Source organism: Drosophila tropicalis, unplaced genomic scaffold (genome assembly GCF_018151085.1).
Source record: "Drosophila tropicalis isolate 14030-0801.00 unplaced genomic scaffold, ASM1815108v1 contig_593, whole genome shotgun sequence".
Lineage (NCBI taxonomy): Eukaryota > Metazoa > Arthropoda > Insecta > Diptera > Drosophilidae > Drosophila > Drosophila tropicalis.
The window spans coordinates 3,888,859-3,908,162 of NW_027173070.1; the positions used below are offsets into that span (position 1 = coordinate 3,888,859).

Genomic DNA, 19,304 nt, shown 5'->3' on the forward strand with positions numbered 1-19,304 from the left:
TATTGTACAGGGTGTATGGCAGATGGGCGCAAAATTTGTATTTGGGTACAAGTAAAAATTCGTTTCGGGTCTCTAAATCTGCTGATTTAGGGATTAAATCAATTAACTGATTGAATTATAAATTTATATTAACTGTTAACGTTAACGTTACAGCAATACTTACTTACATATGTGAGTTCAGTCCAAAAACAATTGCTAATTTTTTGATGTAACGAAATAACGAAAAAGAGTAAAATATACAAAAAACTTTTTATATTCTAACATAAAAATTTTATTCCATAAAATGACTGTAAACATTACTTATACTCTAAAGGCATTATTACATTCAACTGCCTACTCCCAGGACTGTTTTACAACATTTTTACATAATTTTACAAAAATAATACAGCATAAATCGAATTAAAAAAAAAATTAAAAATTCTGGACGATAAGTTTTCATTCATTTCTTTTTGTTTTTTGTTGTGGGAAAACTCAAACAATGATTTCAATATCCGTTTCGATGATTAACTGAAATCGAAGATTCAGAAAGTAGCATAGATAATAGCGTTAGGAAAGCAGTTTTTCAGCAAGCTGAGGATATAGTTTTAGGAATTACATGAAATTATAAACATGAATTTTTAAAATGGGTGTGGATGTGAATATATACATATGAAATTACATACTAATCATTCAATATGAATGAATGCGTTTTGGGGGGAGGCAATTCATATATATATATAGATAAATGTAAGTAATTTATTATAGTCAACAATTCTGTTATCTTTGTGTTTTTTTTTTTTTTTTTTAAGATATGGATGTGCAAAACTGGGTTACATTTGCATGTATTCCCAATGCAGTCTTTGGAAAATGCAAAAAGGTATTTGATTAATTAATAACTTCGTTGTTTTAGTTTCATGTCTCACATAATGCAGCAAAAAGAATTGAAAGAACGAAATTGACAACACATAAGATATTAGTCAAAGGAAATTAGTGAAAGCAAACATAAATTGAAATACAGAATAATATTAATCATATTTAAGTTATGGGATATGGCAAGATGATGGCATTTCAAATTAGTATTGTTTTGTCTCTCATTTTCTCTCTCTGGCAAACGATCTTCTTTGATCATTATCAAATCATCTCATTCTCCATATTTGAGCGAACATTACGGAGTACATTGTGGGTTTTTAGTATTTGATTTTTAATGTCTTTTTCAACTTGTGCTTTTGCTTTGTTAGCCAGTCGTAATTTTTCATAGGTGTCTTCAAATGCGCGCTTGGTGCGTATTAATTTGCGCCTCAATTCGGCATTTTCTTGATCTACCTTGGCACAGTCATGAGCAGTTTGAGTCGGTGCGGCATCTGTTGCAATTGCCTTCTTGCTATCCGGTGATAGTTGTTCTGAAAAAGATAAAGATAAAGAAATGTTAAATTTCGAGGGTGGAAGCTTGTGAGATCCTTACTTACCATCTTTAGTTGTTTGATTGGCCTGTTGTTCAAGTTTAAACTCTACAGTTTTTAATATAGCTCGCTGGGTAGTTGATAGTTCAGCGCTGGAAACACGTCCCGCATCACTTTCTATTCCCAAATCTGGTGAAGAGTTATTCAGACGCTGGGCTACCACAGCAGACACCGATGGAGCCAAAGATAATGGAACCTCTTCGGATGTGTAACCCGATTGCGATACATCGCTGCTCTGAGAACGACCTTTTTTCTGTAGCTGCTGCTGTTGCTGTTCTTGGCTCTCTTTAAGAGTCTTTAATTGTGTTTTCAGCTCGTCCATATGCTTCTCTAACTGCATTTTGTCATTATAAGCCTTGGTTCGCTCCATAACTGCCTTGGAGGCTTGCAGTGTGCTTTCATCCAATTGCTTCTTAAGGGAACGACTGGCCAGTTCATTCTCGACCAGAGTTTGTTTCAATTCTTTTTCATTCTCTTGGTGATATTCAAGAGAACGTTGTAGTTCAAGAAGTTGTTGTGCTTGCTCCTGATAGATTGTCATTGCCACCCAATCATGTTCCAGAGCCTCTTGATGTTGTCGCCGCACCTGTTCCAGTTTTTGCTTAGCCTCCATTTGGCATTGTGACAACTGATCTTGAGCCTCATGGACAGCCTGTGCCTGTTGTTGTTGCATTTCAGCAATTTGCTGTTGAACGGCTTGTAATTCCATTTCAGTGACCTGAGCATCGGCTGTAAGTGTACTCTGGGCCAATTTAAGCTGATCAATTTGCTGGGTCTTGAGGTCAACAAGACGTTGTAGTTCAATCATGGCCTGATCCTCTTGGGCACCAATGGCTCGCAAATCTCCAGTTAAGGCTTCATTAATCGTACGCAATTGCTCCAGCTGTTGTGAGAGGTCCATGCAACGTAGCTGCTCTTGCTTATAAAGATTGTCCAATTCAACTAGTTGGCATTGGATGCCTAAAATACGTTCATCTCTTTGGGCAATCTGCTCCTCCAACTGGGCAATACGTTCGGCATACGCCTTATTGCGTTCCTGACGGGCCGAGCAACTGGGCGCATCACTTTCGGATTCGCTTATTTGCTTCTGATGCGGCTCTCTTGCAGAGTGCTCCTCGAGACCAATGCGAGCCAATGAAACTTTACGATCAGGCTCCGACCATGCCTCCGATTCACTTTGATTGTCCATTGATAATTGCGGCGGCAGTGGCAGAGATCGTCGCTCCTTACGCACTTGACCATCGTTTGTGCTGCGACGTTTCTCTTTCTCCAACTCCCGTTTAAGAGCTTTATTTTCGGCCTTTAGATTTTCAATTGTATTGGGATTTGAACTGGCTGCATGAATCTCTTCGTGTGAGTTAAATGTACGATTGCTAACATCAGCAGCCTCGGTGTCCAGAAACTCTGATAGATTGCACAATTGACTAAGACTTTGATCGGCAAGCGAAACACCCGTAATGGATAGAGTCATATTCAGGCTCTTGGACAAATCTAGGCTACGATCTACAGCCTTACGTATGGCATGACGACGATCAGCAGCCAATACACCCAAGACGTCCTTGTGCTTAAGCAGGGAATTCAAAAATCCAGCCAATTCTTCAAGACGATTTGTTAGAACACCACAGAAATCGGCACATTCCAGACGCCATTTGTTGGCACTCTCCGCATCGGCACGGGCCGAACCCAATTCATGCTGTAATTTGGCCACCAGTACACTAGTCTCTTGACTTTCACCCAAACGTTTGATAAGCACATCGATTTTCAATTGCAACAACTTGTTGCGCTCTAAAGCTCTATTGTACTCCGTTTCTGTAAATGAAGTCTCAGCCGGGGGTCCCGAATCTTGGACTGCATCAACTCCAGCAGCAGGAACTGGCTGTTGAGTGGCAGCTGCAACCAATTGTGTAAGACGCTCCACTTCACGATTCTTCTCCCACAGCTCCTTATTGACAAGATTTTGTAAATTGGCCGTTTTCTTTTTGACCTCTGTTTGTAGCTTTGCGATAGTTTCCTCATGTCTGGCTATTTTATTTTCCAAACGCTCTTTAAGACTATGAGAGATGTCCAAGGAACAGGTCTCAGTATCGCTCAGAGATCTACGCAAGGAAGTTGGTCCCACATCTGGCGATGATTTGTCGTCCTGTAATTTGAAAATTCTCTTAAATATATCTCCAAGCTCAACTCATCAAGCAGACTTACGTTCTTTGTGACGGACTGCAATTTAAGGATTTGCTTCTCCTGACTACTCAACTTTTGCATTAGCTTTTGTATGGTGCGACATGCCTGCTCATGGATACGTTCACGTTCTTGCAGTTTCTCTTGAGCATCTTGAAGTTCACAAATTTTGTCCGCCAACTCGGCGCCAAGTTCACGATTGTTCTGAAAATATTGGATCCAAACGAGGAGGAGCAATTAAATTATATCTGTTTGTTGGTTTATTCTTCGGAAAATATATTTTGGATTTTATTTTTTTTCTAATTAACGATAAATTTAGCCATATCTGCGAACGATCATATCCGATGATCGCAGCCGCTCTGCAATGTAAACAAACTAATTAACCAAAAAAAAAAAAAAAAAAACACAAAGAAAAAGAATACTACAATAAGAGTTGAGTAAAGTGACATTTGTTCCTTGAAGTTGCAACTCATCACATGGAGGCCGATGATTATGAAGATGAAGATTTTGTACTGCTGGTGGTCAAACTTGATACGCTACATTGGCAACAGTTTGGACATAAAACTTCGTCCATATGGAGGTCGACAATGTTCCTGCTGGTGCTACGTCCACAAGTCCTACGATGGTATGTTATATGAATTGGAGGCCCAACACACAGCAATAGATTGTGCAACTTCAGGACAAGGAATGTCAATCTAATTGCGAAGTGCCCCAATGCCAAAGGAACTGACGAAATCCATTGATTGTGGGCGCTGAGTAATTGTTGCTCGGGTTGACCATAGCCATTTGATAATGCTGGGTGTTCAATGACATCCCTCCCGTCATTGGATTCCCGCGCTGTGGGCAATGACGTAAGTTTAAGTTGATCTATACGATATTCAACAGCTGTTTGGATCACCTGTGGCCGATTCTGGTTGTGTGCCTGCAACTGCATTTGCATTGGATTCATCGGCACTTGCAGTTGCGGCACATAAAAAATTGTCGGCTGTTGTGATTGTGGTATCGGCGGCATCGGTGGTAGCGATTTCTTCGATGGATTATGACTGCCATATAGTATACTGATCGATGAGAAGTTTGAACGCATTGAGGAATTGCTGCCACTACGTTCAACGGAGCAATAGCTATTACCAACACCTCCATCCACACTTAATTTACGAATCATATGATTTTCCTGACGCATTAATTCAATTTCACCATTTAACTTGCTAATCAATCCCTCGTACTCAATAAGACGTCCAAGCAGACGACTATAGGCCATATCCTTTTGCTCAATGGTATTCTATATATTATGTTGGTGAATGTGTGCGTTTGTCTCTATGAATCTGAGTTCAATAGAAGCCACTCTCTCAAACTCTACTTACTTCCATTAACTGAATGGCCTGCCTTTGAGCATCAATAGTTTGGTTGGTATCGCTCGTAGATTTATGCTGATGTACTAGCTCATTCTCAACATTGGCCAAAGCATTTACTAAACGATGATTCTCATTTAAACAAGAACCCAATTCGCTCTTTTGTGATCGTATGGTTTGCTAATAAAAATTTGTCCATAAACTGTGGACTCTCTTAATGCAAAAAATCCTTAATACTTACACTTGCCTGATTGCTGGATTCGGAAGTTCTGTCGATTTGCTCTAGAAGATTGGCATTCTTTACGGCCAATTCTTCAATCTTTGCTTCACAAGTTTGCAGCGACTCCTGGCGCTCCTGCAATGTCTTTTCCATTTGTTCGATTTTCTCCTTGGACTCGGTATAATGTTTATCAGCTTCCAATAATTGTGCCTTTAATTTGTGTACCTAAAACGAAAATCACAATGTGTTGAGATCAGTTTTCAAAAGAATATTCTCGGTGTTACCTCCGTCTCCATGAGTTTAAATTTGCGACAGTCCATGGAGGATCCACTGGTCTCTTTTGGATCCGATGTTTGTTGTTCCACCTGGTCGCGTATATGTTGCTGCAGTTGCTCAATCAAAGCCTGACTCTCCATATCGGATTTCTTTTGTATCTCCTCATGACGCGATATAGCTCTGGCTGCATCTTTCAGCAATTCTGTCTTCTCTCGCACAGTCTTGCGGAGCAATTCAACCTCAACTTTTGAGTCTATCAACTGTTTCGCTAGTGTATCACCGCTTGGGCTATTCGATTTGGCACCCGGCTGACCCTCTTCCAAAAAGTAAATGCGTAACTTTAGATTGAAATTCTCCTTGCGTAAGGCAGATATCTGTTCCTCAAGCTCACGCACTGAGCGCCCCTGGAGTATCATGGGCGATTGCCCACCGCCTGGTGGTCGATTCACATCGAAGCTGGCATCTGCAAGTAAAAGAGAGAAATCAGAAACCATTAGAAAGTCTATTCATTTATTAAATTTGAATTATAATCATCGTAACTAGAAGAACTTGATGAATGCAACTGCTGGGGTGACATAGAACCCGCCGATGAGCGAGCTCGCCTCATGTCTGCAATGAATTCAATGGGAGTCGGCGAAGACTTATACAAAAAATAGAAAAACCAATTTTATCGGCCAATTTACGTATGTATTTAGTTTGATAAGTGTGTCCCTATTTAAATTTCCAATTGACTTAAAAAATTACACTAGTTTTTGGCCTACTACAAGTAGCCTACTGGGCTATATTTTCTATATTTTTGAGACAAGTAAGGTTTTTTATACATTCGATAAAAAATTATATTGCTGAAGTATTAATCAACCAATTAGCTTTATCTATGTAAAAAAAATATAGAACATTTTTATGCTGTATACAGAAGAAAACTAAAATTGTATATTTTACATATTTATTTTTAAAAGATTTCGGAATGACTTCTTTGAGGAACGACTTTTGGGATTTTGATCTATCCCAGAAACAAACAATGACATCTAAAATATTAGTATTACTACTCTAAAATAATAAATATTGCCCGAAAACATTAAAAAGGACCAACACTTTAGTTGTGTCCAAAGAGGTACAAATTTATTGTAAAAATCAATTAGCTATACTTACATGAGTTTTCCATGGTCACATCTTGAATAACACTGGGACATGTGCTGAAAAAAAAAAAACCAAACAGAAATGATAAAAAGAGTCAGAAAAAGATTCAATTAATTATTAAGAACAAGTCTCAATTTGACCTTTGAGCTAAATATAAAAAAATAACCAGAGAATGACAATTAAAGTGTAACTAATTTTGGCAGATTATTTTATACATACATATGTATGTCTTCTTTATTATTCTTGCTTATTTTTAAATTTTTTTTGGCAGTGATGATTTAATTGGACATCAACTAATTTAGTCGCCTTCATTGTGAATAGTTTGAGGCATTCCAATGGATGAATTAGTCGTGCAATCATCGGAGTTCAAGTCAATTGTGGCATTTGACTGAAAGCACATGTCGATGGCTTCCAGCTCTGTGTTATTGCAAAACTCTGCATAGACAGACCAGGCTGACCAGCCCTGTAGACTCTTAATCAATTGAGCACATTGCACGGCCTTTGTGATATCATCTTTTAATAGATCTGTACAATTCAGATTGCATTGATTGAATGTATAGTATTCAGTTTCATTCGGTGGAGCACACCAGTAGCGATCACTGATCTGAAAGAGTCCATAATCCTTGGATCCATCATCATTACGTGTTCCAATCACATGGGTATTGAGACGACTCTCAAAATCAGCTATGCATAGCCATAGAGGCAATTCCTCTTTGACCACATCGAGAATATAAAGTTGTCCAGCCAGATCGCAACGTTCTAAACGCCGGGCCAATGGATAAAATGCCATTTGCAGAATGACCAACAGGAATAATAGTAGTTTGTAGATGACTCTCAGTTTTTTTCCAGCTATTGTATCGTCCATTTCAACTCAGATCCGGTCACAATGTGGGTAGCTTAAGTAAACACAGTTTATCTGCCTGGTCTCGTCTATGAGAAACAAACTTATGGAGCTTTATTCTCCAAACCGGTTTCAATTATTTGGCGTTTAGAAAAATCTACTAGGCACCTTGGACTTGCTATTAATGCTAGTAATTAATTAAGTATAAAAAAACATACTTTGTTCTCTCTAATGTTTGCCAACTATATTGATCTACATTTAAATAAAAAATAAAAATCAAAATAGAATTCCATTACGATCTTGCCACAAATCAAGTGATGCGTAAATCTATATGTGGGTGTGCCACTGCCTTAATTGTAAATATTTGGTACACAAAAAAATTCACATTTCAATGATTACTAAATTTACTTAAAGATTTTTTCATCGAATTTAGCTCTTTTTCAATGGTTTTCCTTTTTATTTCAGTTTGCACATGAATAAGCACACGATAAAATAGAAGAGCTTTAATTATAAGTATATATATTTCTTTTAAATTGAAAATTGAGAGCAATGAAGAAATTGTTTATAATAAAAAAGACTGTTTAGTAGTAGAACAAAATTAATACGGATTTTTAGCTTGTTTTGGTACTGTATTAAATGATAATTCTCAAAAGAACTCTTGCAAGTTCGATTAGGAGACTTTTATGATGTTTAGGACTTAGTAAGAAGTGTCTTCAGCCTTCAGTCTAAGTGTAATGAGTTTCTTAGTAAAGGATTGGCAAATACTTGTCTTAATCAGATTATTCTATATATATATACATATACATATGTATATCCTAAAGAAAACCTTCCATGTCAAAATAATAGACATTGTTTAGACATGACTTTCATTTGTTAAGTTTACATTGATTCATAAGGAGTTTCGTATAATTGTAGTTATTTCCCATATTAATTGTATATCCAAAACTTACTTGAAACTATGTCCAGGATTACTTGCTAAGGAGTATCGTTTGAAGGGTGTACTGGGTCCATCATTTGAATTATTTAAAGAGGTGGAACGAAAGTAGCCCGCCATTTTATGATTTGTGGTTTTAACATTTAATGCGATGTTAATTTAATTTTTTGGTTTCTTTTACTTAGTTCACAGTTTTCTTAGAATCGATTGCTGCTTGTAATGCTATATGTGAATATATATATATAGATATCACTTAAATAGATCTCTTTTTAAGAGTAATCAGTTGCAGTGACAAGACACGTCACCATCAGTCTTTCTTTTTGTTGTTGTTGTTGTTGCTGTTAGTGGTTTTATTCCCTGAATACTTCACATTACGTATACGTCCCATTGGGGCGACCAAGCAAGACTATGACTCATACACTTGTACACTTCAAAAAAAGAGTGTATATGTACATACATATATCCAATTAGAACCAGGAGCTTCACCCAGACAGAGACAACTACAAACACAGACACACACACACAAAACAAACTCACAGGGAGAGATGTGGGCCATACCTAGAGATTTGTATCTCAATTTTAATGCAGCTGCCACAAACACGACGAGCACATTCACAGAGCCAAAGGTTTATTTTGGGAATTGAGCAAAAAACCGTGAAAAAATTGCAATAGGTGCAACACTGGCCAAAAAGGTCGACAGCAAATCAAAAGAACCAAAAATATATGTGCTCTAAAATATTTGTTTTGACATCGCCTTGCCACATTCATAGCTATGGTAACTATCAAATCAATTGGCCTAACAACAGGTGGACAACCAACTCGAATTTGAAGTATAAAGTCAATTTGAACAGAAAGCGCGCGCGCCCGCTCCACAGGTAATTCAAATTAACACTTTATACGGCATCTTACCTGCCCAGACTACGACTACTCTCTACCTGTAGTGTGTCTGTGGTTGAATTAGGTGTCAAAGAATTCTGAAAACAGATGCCATACATATGGCGCCTGGCCTAAGGGCCATAAATGCACAAATATGTATGAGGATGAGCATGGAAGTGGTATAGATATTGACAGATATATGCCTGCATCGATTTGTTTGTCTTAATTTATGCTAATAATGCTATACAACTCAATTCAACTGTACTTGCCTACACTATTGCATTAGTCAAAAGATCATTATCCTCCTCTAGGGTGGACTTTTATGGTTTCCTAGAAGAATACAATTTTAATTATATACTTTCAGTATCTTATCGCAGGGTTAGTTCTTGAAAACTCGAACCGAATCTGACCCCAATATTGTAATCATTAAATTTAATCTATGTTTTTGTAAAACAGTAAAACCTTTCACTTAGTGAACTGCTATTTAATTTCAAAGAAGGCCGTTTCTTTCTTCAGCTATTTTTTGATCTTCGTAAAATGATATTCTCTACAATGAATAAATACTTTGATAATTTTGATTTCATGTAATGCAACTATACTATACTATAATAAATATCCTTATTAAAATTGTATCTTTAGGGTAGTAAAGATATTTTGTAAAAATATTACCCCCAATTTGCTAATATTAATATTTTTGCATATATTTAAACCTAAAATAGTCTTTAGTCTATGTCTATTTGGAGACGGAAAACTCGAATCTGATATTTTGAATATTGTGTCTGATAAGGTTTGCATTTAAATCTCAAAGAATCTAAAAATCTCTAAACATATGGATTTATATGTATGTACATATATTCAACCCTAAAAAAAAAAAAAACGGGCCGGAAGGAGAATTGATGCTGTTTTTCAATACTCTCAAACAAGGATAGTTGAAGGACCCTTTATCACTTGAAGGATGCTTTGTGTGTGTGGCAGAGAACAAAGGCAATTTTGCTACCGCATTTATGTTAAACTCTTTTGATAAACAAGTAATGTATTCGTCACATTTGTAAGTACATATAAAAGTGCATGTACATATATGTATATAGATACTTGTATCTACATATACATATGGACGTACGTATGTATTTATGTCCGCATTAATTGGAATAGTTTTCCGTGACTAAAATTAGTCGCCACAAGCATCGCTCTGGCGACATCGAGAAAACTCAAATCAACAACAACAGCAACAACAATAAAAGGGGGCAACAAAAACAAAGTCTATTCATCTAGATATATATTTGTATGATATATATCATACATAAGTACATATGTATGTATTTGTACACAAGTTTTCTGTTGTGTGTTTTTCTTCTGTTCATTTCAATCATCAACGAGAGCATCGGGGCAGCATCCCGTGTATTATTTGATTAACGAGTCATGGACACGGACACTCCGGCTGGCAGCACAAATTTTTATCCACAAATTACAATCCGATGCTTCACTATAAGAAGGCAATATAAACAAATGCAATCTCACTTATATATGTACATATGTACGACGACGATTACTCGACGATATTTTACATATACAAAAAGTCTGTATATATATGTATATTTAAAGCGACTGATAGGCAAAAGCACAAGCAAACGAGTAAAATGAAAGCGAAATAAACAAAATTTTAAACAAATTGTCTCTTTTCCCGAAGTCTTAATAAACCGAAAGTCAGAACATAACTGAAATCGGAATCGAATTGAAAATGCGCTGCAAACTATTCCGGAGAGAAAATGAGAATGAGAGACGACACACCACACACAGAGAACAGCAGCAGCCCAAGGAAAATGCGCTCAGCAGATGTTACGCATTACGTACGAGGAATACCCATTCCCATTTAACTCGGGGGTGGGAGGGTCACACACAGCTAAACATTGCAAATGTATTGGTACTCTGCTCTTCTCGCACTTTGCGTTTGTGTGTTTGTTTTGGGGTGGGTTACAACAACAACGACCCTGATATGGACTCTCAATGCGGGCTGTACCTCCTTTAGTATAAGGGAGAGCGAGAGAGTTGAAGCACGATCACAAATTAATGATCATTAACAAACGGAAGGCAGTGAAAGAAGCAACGTTATTATTATTATTTTTGTTATTACTGGCGTTACTATAATTCTACTCACCCATCAATGCTTTTCGATAAAGCTTCAGCTAGTTTCCTTAAAACCTTGCGTTCTATTTCGGCTGCCCCGTTCTCCTCCAGAAAATTGGTAACAGTCTCAATTAGCGTTATTTCCTTTAAGGACGAGGCACAGGTGGCATTGACATCATTGCCACCACAGTATTCTCTAAGTGCTTGCTTAGATTCATCCATGTTCTTTAAACACTGGATGACGATCCTCAGGATTTAAAAATTATTATGGAAGATGCACAATTGGAATTGCAAGTTAATATTCCTTTCTTTTTTGGAAAATTTAGCGCGCTTCTCAGCTGTTTTATGGCGTCGCTACTGTGTGACCTTAATGCGCAATCGCAAAAATGGAGAAAGTGGCAGCACTGTCAATTGAATCGTGGCAACGCTAAACTCCAGCTATGGAACAGTAACAAAAATTTACATTTCCTGATAAGAACTAATTGGAGCACACAGGTATAGACAGGCAGACAGGTAGACAATGATATAGAAGAAAAAACGGTGCCATACAAAACGCACACCTATCACATCCATTCCACACGGTAACAAGACCAAAATCGAAAGGCCAAAGAAATGTTTGCCACATTGAAAAATAAAATAAAGGAAGAGACTGGCGAAGATGTCAACTCCACGTCAGGAGGCGGTAACAACAACAACAACAACAATTATCGTTACCGCCTACGCAGTCGTCGTGTTAGCATTAACTCCAACTCTGCCGATGATGAAGTAAAAATTTACCCCAATCCGATCTATTTATAAGTCCGATTAAACACCTGTCATTTATTTGCAGTCTGAACAACTTGCTCACCTCCGTAGCCAATGCAACGAGCTTACCACCAAAGTATCGACGTTAAGCCAATCTCTGCAACAGCTACAGGAGGAGAAGGTGCGCGTGGATAAGACAAATGAAATCCTATTGGAAAGCGTACGTGTGGCCCAAACGCAGAAGGATATCTATTGCGAAGAGCAAGAGAAAATACAAAATCTGCAGCAAATGGAAATTGATAAATTGAAAAATTTACTTAGTTTTCGTGAACAAGAGGCTGTGGATCGGATGAATTCGATGCGCCAACATTCCCAACAAATCGAAAATCTAAGCCAAGAGGTTGAGCGATTGCGTCCCTTTGAAACCATAGCGGAGGATGTGCGGGATGAATTGGAGCGATTGCGACATTCGGCTCAACAGGAGAAAAATCATTTAACTACGACTTTGGCAGCTGTGCAGGAAGAGAATCGTAATATGCGAATGCGCATGAAAATTGTCGAAGAATCGCGTTTAGAGGCCGTGGGCAAATTGAATGCAGAACAGCAGGTTCAGGCCTTGATACGGGAACATAAGCTGCTGGAACAGCATTTGGAGGAAGCCCATCTGCAGTTGTCTGACATAAAAAGTTCATGGAGTGGCCAAAATTTGGCATTAGAAACACAAGTTAGTCGTCTCTCGAAGCAAGTGGCCGAGGAGACATCGGAGAAACGAAAAGCTCTAAAATCACGCGACGATGCCATTGAGAGTAGAAAGCAAGTGACATTTGAATTAGATAAGGCAAATGAAGAGATTCGACAAAGGGATAATAAGGTACGCCAATAAGTTGTTCAGATTTTCCATTTAATTTCATTTAATTATTTATATTGAGTAGGTTAAACTTTTGGAAGAGGAAATAGATGAACTAACCGTAGCGCTCCGAGATTGTCGGGAGGAGAACGAACAGCAAATTCTATTTGAGCGTAACAAATCTGTGAGTATTTCCACTGAAGCTGATGCTTTTACTTGGGATCCGACGTACTAACAACCTAAAACTGATAACATTTCCCTACCTCCCTAATTTAATTACTGTGCCTTAACCAAAGAAATTTATGTTTTTATTGGAATTATGTATTTATATTTATGTGTAGCTGTTATTAATCTGCTTTGCATTTTCTTTTGTTTGGTTATTAAACAAGTTTGATTGTTACACAAAATGATAAATTTTTAAAATGTTTTATTCAAAATTCGAATAATTGAAACCAAAAACATAAACTAAAATGAGTATATAACTATGATGTTAATTAGTTATTTTCAAAAATGCTTCTCAGCGAATACTCGAAACAGAAACCAAGGATCTAAGTCAACGTCTGGCTGTAGCTGATGAACGGTTTAGTGAATATGCCACCAATGCCGAGCAGGTGTCTCGCAAACTAAGGGATCAAGTTAATGAGAAACAACAACAGTTGGACGATACACAACTGCAATTAGAATCTGAAAAGGAAGAAAAATTGACTGCACTATTACGAAATGCCGAGATATCTCAAAACGAGGAACTACTACGAAAGCAATTGCGATTAGAAAAAAGTGAATGGAATGACTTACAGGAGCGAAACAAGCAATTGGAAGAGGACGTTAATGGGGCAAAACAGGCTCTTCAAACGCTATCCGATTCAGCTGAAAGGCAAGCTAAAGAATTAGCCAAATACGATGGTCTCCAGGAAGAAATTGTGGAAAAGAATAAGGTGAGGCGTTTGAATAGAACTCAACATTTTTTAAATTAATTTTTTTTCTAAATTTTCGTAGACAATAAAAACATTAAATCAACGATTGGGTGATCTTAAGAAGACCCTGCAAAAGGAGTTAGGGCGCAGCGCACAGTCAACGACTGAAAATGAATCTCAAAATCAATATTTAGGTGCACATAGAAATACTAATACAACGGTTGATAGTCGTCTAAAAGGCAATAACAAGGCGAATTGCGTCATTATGGACGAAACGTCATTTATTTATTTGAAACACGTTATAGTCAAGTTTTTGACCAGTAGAGAGGTAAGTTCAATTGGTTGAAATCACCCAATAATAATGATTTTTATACAAATGTATCCTTGATGCAGGTTGAAGCCCGTCATCTAGTACGCGCTGTGTCCACCCTTCTGCAGCTTACTCCGGAGGAAGAGAAATTACTTCATGATACTTTAAGCTGGAGAACGAGTTGGTTTGGTGTCAAACCAATTTAAAATATTACGATTAATCAGTTAAACACGAATTCAACAATAATACTAAATAATACATTTGTATTTATAGTCTGTAGGTCAATTTTAATGCGAGATCATGTACATATTACATATGTATATTTATGTCACTGTGTTATTTTTTTTGTTCTCATATATCAGTCATTCCTTTATGTTAAATAGTATTATTTATTTTTACCATTGTGATTTTTATAAACAAATAAAAATAAAACATATAAAGAGTAATTTTTCTTTTTTAAATATATTAAAGGGAGCACTTGGGTTGGTCACACTGCGTAACTGTAGTTGGCGCTCCGCAGTTAGTCAACACTGGCAACGTGGCAACACTGGTTATGTCTCTGGGAAACGCTGGCCGAATTGCTGCTTGTTGGTAAGTTAAATTTGTTAAATATTGTGAAATTGTTTCATCGACACGAGAATTATCAATGAACATGTGTCTGAATTTAGGGCAATTTTAACCGTTGGTGGTGTATACGCGTTTGTCTTGTCAAAGCGTTCTGTGGAGACCCGGCGTTACGAGAGCATGCAGGTGCGCGAACGCATGCGAAAAGCAAATAAAGGAGATTACGACTATACAACCGCATCGGACAGGCGATTTGAATAACTTACAAGACAATACTGTATATACATTTTAGACATTAGATTTTAACTAATCAATCCAAAGTACAAGATGGCAATGCCCCAAATCAGTGCAGCCGATCAGGCTAAACTTCAGCTAATGCAAGAGATGGAAATCGAAATGATGTCCGATTTATATAACCGCATGACGAACGCTTGCCACAAAAAATGTATTCCTCCACGTTATTCGGAGTCGGAGTTGGGTGAGTTGCTAACAATCTGTCTGCTTACATCCAGTTTCATTTATTATTTTGAATTTTGACAGGCAAAGGCGAAATGGTTTGCATTGATCGTTGTGTGGCCAAATATTTGGATATTCATGAAAAAATTGGAAAAAAGCTAACTGCTATGTCCATGCAGGATGAGGAACTCATGAAGAAAATGTCGAATTAGAACTGTTTTTTTTTTCGCAATACACCAGTTAAAGCCACTGTGCATTTCGTTATACATTTTACAATACAAATAAACAAAGATGCCCAACTACAAAGATTTATAGTTGATAACAATAATTCAAAAAGTTGTAACATAACGTGACATTTCCGGGATCAAAACGCTGACATCCTCAATATTGTTCTCCAAGCCACTTTCATCTGTGGTGTTAAGTTCACTGGTCCGTACACTATTTGCCCAGTCCGAGGAATCATCATTATCCTGACCAGCTTCAGCTTGATTTCTACGCTGTCTTCTCTCTCTGGCATTTAAATTGGTTTGACTGGGTATGGCCTCAGAGACATCGGTAAAGTGCACCGCCTCATCCACATAGATGTTACTTTGTTGCGAAGCCAATCTTTGTAGATCCACAAGCAAGCTAATTGGATTCTTGCATAGGTTAAGCATATTCAGAGCTTGCAGTTCCTCTAACTCTGCTCGTGTAGGCATCTCATCAATACAATTGTTATTTAAAAACACAAATCTTAATTTCGGCAAGACTTGCAGAATGCGTGGTATACGTCGAAGACGATTTCCCTTCAGATTCAAATGCACCAAATTGGTCAACTGAGCGAATGTATCTGGAATATCCACTAGTTGACAACCCTCGGCTGTAAACCAACGCAGTTCAGCCAGGTTACCCAGAGAGTCGGGCAAACAATGCAGTACATTTCCTCGCACACCCAAAGTTTCCAAGCGTTCGCAATTTCGCATTTCACCTGGGAGTTCCTCTAGACCAGTATTATTGCACCAAAATGTCTCCAAAACAGTCAGATAACCAATTTCCGGGGGCAGACGTTTGATATTATTGCAGCTAATATTAAGGAATCGTAAACGTGTCAAACGGCAGATGCAGATGGGAAACTCATCCAGTTTATTATAGTCCAGAGTCAAAACTTGTAAGCGTGCAAGATTACCCAAATTGCTCGGAAACTGAGGGACAGATAGGCGAATGTATAAACATATTAAGAATCACGACATTTTGATTTTGCTTACCGCTGTCAGTAGATTTTGATTGACAAACAATTTCAGCAAACTTTCGCATTTCTCGACTATATCTGGAATCTCGGACATTTGAAAATGGGACAGATTCAGCGAGAAGGCTTTCTTGACCAAGGCATCCTCACAGTTTGCCAGTATGTAATTTGTTCGAAAGAATTGGCACACTTTTTCCATAATTCAGTCAACTAAAATGTATTCCTTTTGGCGTAATAAAATTTTCATTTCCAAAACTATATATGAATATATTTATAAAATATATTTTACAGTTACATATAAACTTACTCTGTTTTCGTATACAATTTGTTCTGTTTACTCAAAACCAAATAATATAATTTCAATACATACATGTCTATATTATGTACGAAAAAACATTTTGTTTAGCTTTCCCCAAAAGTGCTAAATTTATAAATTACATTTGGGGTTCGCCAAAAATTGTCTATATATATGCTTAAATCTACTTTAGGATGGTCATAAACTGAAAACACACTCGGAAGGAGCTTTCCATTGGCAGCCATGGTTTCCAAAGGTTGCCTTCGTCTAGTATGAGTAATATTCTAGTACGAAGTATTCTTTCAAACACTTCAGAAAGAATTGCGAATCAACTATCAAAATGAATAAAAAGTATAAATTTTTGAAACATTTTCAAAACTTTACAGTGTTTAAGGCCTTGTTGAGCTTTTTAATTGATTGCCATTTTAGGTAATTTATTTAATTATAAATTTTAAAAATGATACAGCTATACACAATCTGCGAATCTTTGAAAAAATTGCAGTCTAATTCTTTGCCTTTACTTATCTATACTTCAACATTAAGAAATTTTAAAAAGACAAGTAAATAAAATAAAGGAATACAATTTAATGATTAAGTCTAACAATAAATCTTGTTGACTTTATATATTAGCATTTTCACTGAGAACTGGAATAATTAAGTTATTATTATTATTATTGACAGTCACAGGTGAAGCAAAACTTGACACTAAGTAATCAATATAATCTCGTAAAAACAACAAAGCAATGGGCAAATCCCAGGGAATGCATACATATTTGTTCATATATATATATATACATATATACTGGTACATACATACATATGTATGTACATATGAATATGAGTGCAAGTAAGAACGCTCATTGTGATAGAAAACCAATCTAGAAGCAGATTGGAATCGCCCAATTGTAAATAAAACCTGTTCTTTTGCATAGATTTTCTAGGAATTGGGTTAGGTCAAGAAAGTGGGATGTCTGTTTGGACATACTATATATGTACATATGTACATACGTATGTGTGCATCTTTTAGATATTTAGCATGAAAAACAAGACCAAAAAGTTTAGCGAACCTTTTGTAATAGATATTCAAACCTATTACTTGTACTTTAATATACATACATATTATACCTAAACGATTACTGATTATTGGAGGTCAGTGTATGCCATTTGTAAGGCTGTCTTATTGTGAATTTCCCATTAATGCACGCTCTGTTATCAAGTTGTGGGGAATCTCGCAAGAAAGCTTTCAGTTAAGATCCAGTATAAATTCATCTCTCGGACAGCAGTTAGACAGTCAGTTTCAATTCAAACCTCGCAGCAGCATTATGCGTTCTTTGGGCTTAATATTATTATTGGTGGTGGTCGTGGTGGCAAGTGGCCAGCCCCAGCACACTTATGATGGACGCAATGGTCCACATGTCTTCGGTCCTCCTGGCCAACAGGTTTATATACGCGGTCAGAATGAAGGACCCTATCAGGTGGATGGAGTTGGTGGCACGTTCCAGAATACACCACAACGCGGAGAACATGTGTATACCGATGAACAGGGCAATACTTTTGTCCATCGCAAAAATGGAGGAGGAGCACCAGGTAAATTGAAATTCGGAGAGATGCTGACAATTGTTTTAAACATTGGGAATTTTCGATTATAGCAACTCATAGTATTAGCGGACCTGCTGTGACAGCTAGCCATGGACCTGGATTGGATAATAGAAACACTTATAGAACTGTTTCAGCTGGTGGGGCTAGTGCAACTCGTCCTAGTCGAGATACTTTTCAAGTCAGTAGACCGGATCGTACTGTAGTTTTCAACACAGGACGTCGTCGTCGCAGTCCCGACTTCGTTGTGAGTCGTCCGGATCGCGTTGTTGTTGCCAGCGGAGGAAACTATGACGTCACCCGCAACAGTCGAGACACCTTCCATGTTGAACGCCCGGGTCGTACTGTAGATTTTGACACTAACGGAGCCTACAGTGCTCAACGCCAACGCCGCAGTCCCGATTTTGTTGTGAGTCGTCCGGATCGCGTTGTTGTTGCCAGCGGAGGAAACTATCACGTCTCTCGTAGCAAGCGCGATGTCTTCCAAGTATCTCGTCCTGACCGCGGTGTAGTCTTCGATACTGATCGCCGTCGTCGTAGTCCCCAATTTATTAGTGGTCCAGATGGACGCTATGTTAATCAGCAGGCAGATACGTTGACAGCAGTTCGTCCAGATGGACGCTACGTACAACTCAGTCGTAATCGCCGTGACATTTCCGATGCCCGTGTTCAAGGCGAGAATTTCGTGGCTAGAGATGATCAGGCGGGAGTGTGGAATGATAATTTCTCTGTATGGAGACGTCCCGATGGGCGTACAGTTACTTTGGATTCAAACGGCAATGCTATTACCTCAGGACGGGGACGGGCGCCCCAACATGTAAGTAATGTGACAATTTTAAAAAGAAAATAAACTCATTGCAATACTTTTTTTACAGTACTCTGGCTGAACTGATTGTAGAATTATATAGATGTTTAATAACTACGAATGAATGATACAAATAAAATAATTGATTTTTTAAAACAACATTTTATGCATTATTAC

General features: G+C 37.6%; 7 protein-coding genes across 12 annotated transcripts; 4 read left to right on the plus strand and 3 right to left on the minus strand.

Moving 5' to 3' along the window:
* Positions 1-247: 247 nt before the first annotated feature.
* On the minus strand, positions 248-11,717 carry cnn (centrosomin). Of its 6 annotated transcripts, XM_068291813.1 has the most exons (8): positions 11,403-11,714; positions 6,609-6,652; positions 5,468-5,922; positions 5,205-5,408; positions 3,639-3,818; positions 1,446-3,579; positions 1,303-1,379; positions 248-507 (listed from the first exon to the last, which is right to left on the minus strand). In XM_068291813.1, the coding sequence occupies exons 1-8, from the start codon at positions 11,591-11,593 to the stop codon at positions 472-474; spliced, it is 3,321 nt and encodes a 1,106-aa protein (XP_068147914.1). In that variant the 5' UTR covers positions 11,594-11,714; the 3' UTR covers positions 248-471. The 6 variants fall into 6 exon arrangements, with proteins under 6 accessions (XP_068147914.1, XP_068147912.1, XP_068147911.1 ...); XM_068291811.1 differs by lacking the exon at positions 248-507 and having other exon boundaries at positions 983-1,379; positions 5,211-5,408; XM_068291810.1 differs by lacking the exon at positions 248-507 and having other exon boundaries at positions 983-1,379; positions 11,403-11,713.
* LOC137578167 (lysozyme 1B) lies at positions 6,863-7,569 on the minus strand. The gene has a single exon (XM_068291819.1). It carries the CDS (start codon positions 7,459-7,461, stop codon positions 6,895-6,897), a length of 567 nt encoding a protein of 188 aa, XP_068147920.1. The 5' UTR covers positions 7,462-7,569; the 3' UTR covers positions 6,863-6,894.
* Positions 11,718-11,802: 85 nt separating the features above from the next.
* Positions 11,803-14,632, plus strand: Golgin97 (Golgin 97). Its single transcript, XM_068291817.1, has 6 exons — positions 11,803-12,136; positions 12,201-12,986; positions 13,048-13,146; positions 13,484-13,897; positions 13,959-14,204; positions 14,270-14,632. The coding sequence occupies exons 1-6, from the start codon at positions 11,984-11,986 to the stop codon at positions 14,390-14,392; spliced, it is 1,821 nt and encodes a 606-aa protein (XP_068147918.1). The 5' UTR covers positions 11,803-11,983; the 3' UTR covers positions 14,393-14,632.
* Positions 14,633-14,656: 24 nt separating this feature from the next.
* On the plus strand, positions 14,657-15,011 carry LOC137578169 (uncharacterized). Its single transcript, XM_068291821.1, has 2 exons — positions 14,657-14,777; positions 14,855-15,011. Exons 1-2 carry the CDS (start codon positions 14,740-14,742, stop codon positions 15,009-15,011), a joined length of 195 nt encoding a protein of 64 aa, XP_068147922.1. The 5' UTR covers positions 14,657-14,739.
* Positions 15,012-15,077: 66 nt separating this feature from the next.
* On the plus strand, positions 15,078-15,512 carry Tim10 (translocase of inner membrane 10). Its single transcript, XM_068291820.1, has 2 exons — positions 15,078-15,228; positions 15,291-15,512. Exons 1-2 carry the CDS (start codon positions 15,078-15,080, stop codon positions 15,416-15,418), a joined length of 279 nt encoding a protein of 92 aa, XP_068147921.1. The 3' UTR covers positions 15,419-15,512.
* On the minus strand, positions 15,248-16,769 carry LOC137578166 (leucine-rich repeat-containing protein 10). Its single transcript, XM_068291818.1, has 3 exons — positions 16,739-16,769; positions 16,451-16,654; positions 15,248-16,387 (listed from the first exon to the last, which is right to left on the minus strand). Exons 2-3 carry the CDS (start codon positions 16,628-16,630, stop codon positions 15,536-15,538), a joined length of 1,032 nt encoding a protein of 343 aa, XP_068147919.1. The 5' UTR covers positions 16,631-16,654; positions 16,739-16,769; the 3' UTR covers positions 15,248-15,535.
* A 1,234-nt stretch (positions 16,770-18,003) lies between these two features.
* LOC137576341 (baramicin A1-like) lies at positions 18,004-19,286 on the plus strand. The gene is made up of 3 exons (XM_068289389.1): positions 18,004-18,313; positions 18,376-19,139; positions 19,198-19,286. The coding sequence occupies exons 1-3, from the start codon at positions 18,049-18,051 to the stop codon at positions 19,207-19,209; spliced, it is 1,041 nt and encodes a 346-aa protein (XP_068145490.1). The 5' UTR covers positions 18,004-18,048; the 3' UTR covers positions 19,210-19,286.
* The last annotated feature ends 18 nt before the right edge of the window (positions 19,287-19,304 follow it).

Excerpts from the sequence above, each read along its gene's own strand:
- cnn (XM_068291810.1), bottom strand. The coding sequence starts at position 11,593 with ATGGATGAATCTAAGCAAGCACTTAGAGAATACTGTGGTGGCAATGAT. Across the intron at positions 3,819-5,204 it reads AATCCAGCAATCAGGCAAGT|AACAATCGTGAACTTGGCGC; the intron begins GTAAGTATTAAG and ends CAATATTTTCAG. Across the intron at positions 1,380-1,445 it reads CAATCAAACAACTAAAGATG|AACAACTATCACCGGATAGC; the intron begins GTAAGTAAGGAT and ends TATCTTTTTCAG.
- Golgin97 (XM_068291817.1), top strand. The coding sequence starts at position 11,984 with ATGTTTGCCACATTGAAAAATAAAATAAAGGAAGAGACTGGCGAAGAT. Across the intron at positions 12,137-12,200 it reads CCAACTCTGCCGATGATGAA|TCTGAACAACTTGCTCACCT; the intron begins GTAAAAATTTAC and ends ATTTATTTGCAG. Across the intron at positions 13,147-13,483 it reads TATTTGAGCGTAACAAATCT|CGAATACTCGAAACAGAAAC; the intron begins GTGAGTATTTCC and ends AATGCTTCTCAG.
- Tim10 (XM_068291820.1), top strand. The coding sequence starts at position 15,078 with ATGGCAATGCCCCAAATCAGTGCAGCCGATCAGGCTAAACTTCAGCTA. Across the intron at positions 15,229-15,290 it reads TTATTCGGAGTCGGAGTTGG|GCAAAGGCGAAATGGTTTGC; the intron begins GTGAGTTGCTAA and ends GAATTTTGACAG.
- LOC137578167 (XM_068291819.1), bottom strand. The coding sequence starts at position 7,461 with ATGGACGATACAATAGCTGGAAAAAAACTGAGAGTCATCTACAAACTA.
- LOC137576341 (XM_068289389.1), top strand. The coding sequence starts at position 18,049 with ATGCGTTCTTTGGGCTTAATATTATTATTGGTGGTGGTCGTGGTGGCA. Across the intron at positions 18,314-18,375 it reads AAATGGAGGAGGAGCACCAG|CAACTCATAGTATTAGCGGA; the intron begins GTAAATTGAAAT and ends TTTCGATTATAG.
- LOC137578169 (XM_068291821.1), top strand. The coding sequence starts at position 14,740 with ATGTCTCTGGGAAACGCTGGCCGAATTGCTGCTTGTTG. Across the intron at positions 14,778-14,854 it reads GGCCGAATTGCTGCTTGTTG|GGCAATTTTAACCGTTGGTG; the intron begins GTAAGTTAAATT and ends GTCTGAATTTAG.
- LOC137578166 (XM_068291818.1), bottom strand. The coding sequence starts at position 16,630 with ATGGAAAAAGTGTGCCAATTCTTTCGAACAAATTACATACTGGCAAAC. Across the intron at positions 16,388-16,450 it reads ATCAAAATCTACTGACAGCG|TTTCCGAGCAATTTGGGTAA; the intron begins GTAAGCAAAATC and ends TCTGTCCCTCAG.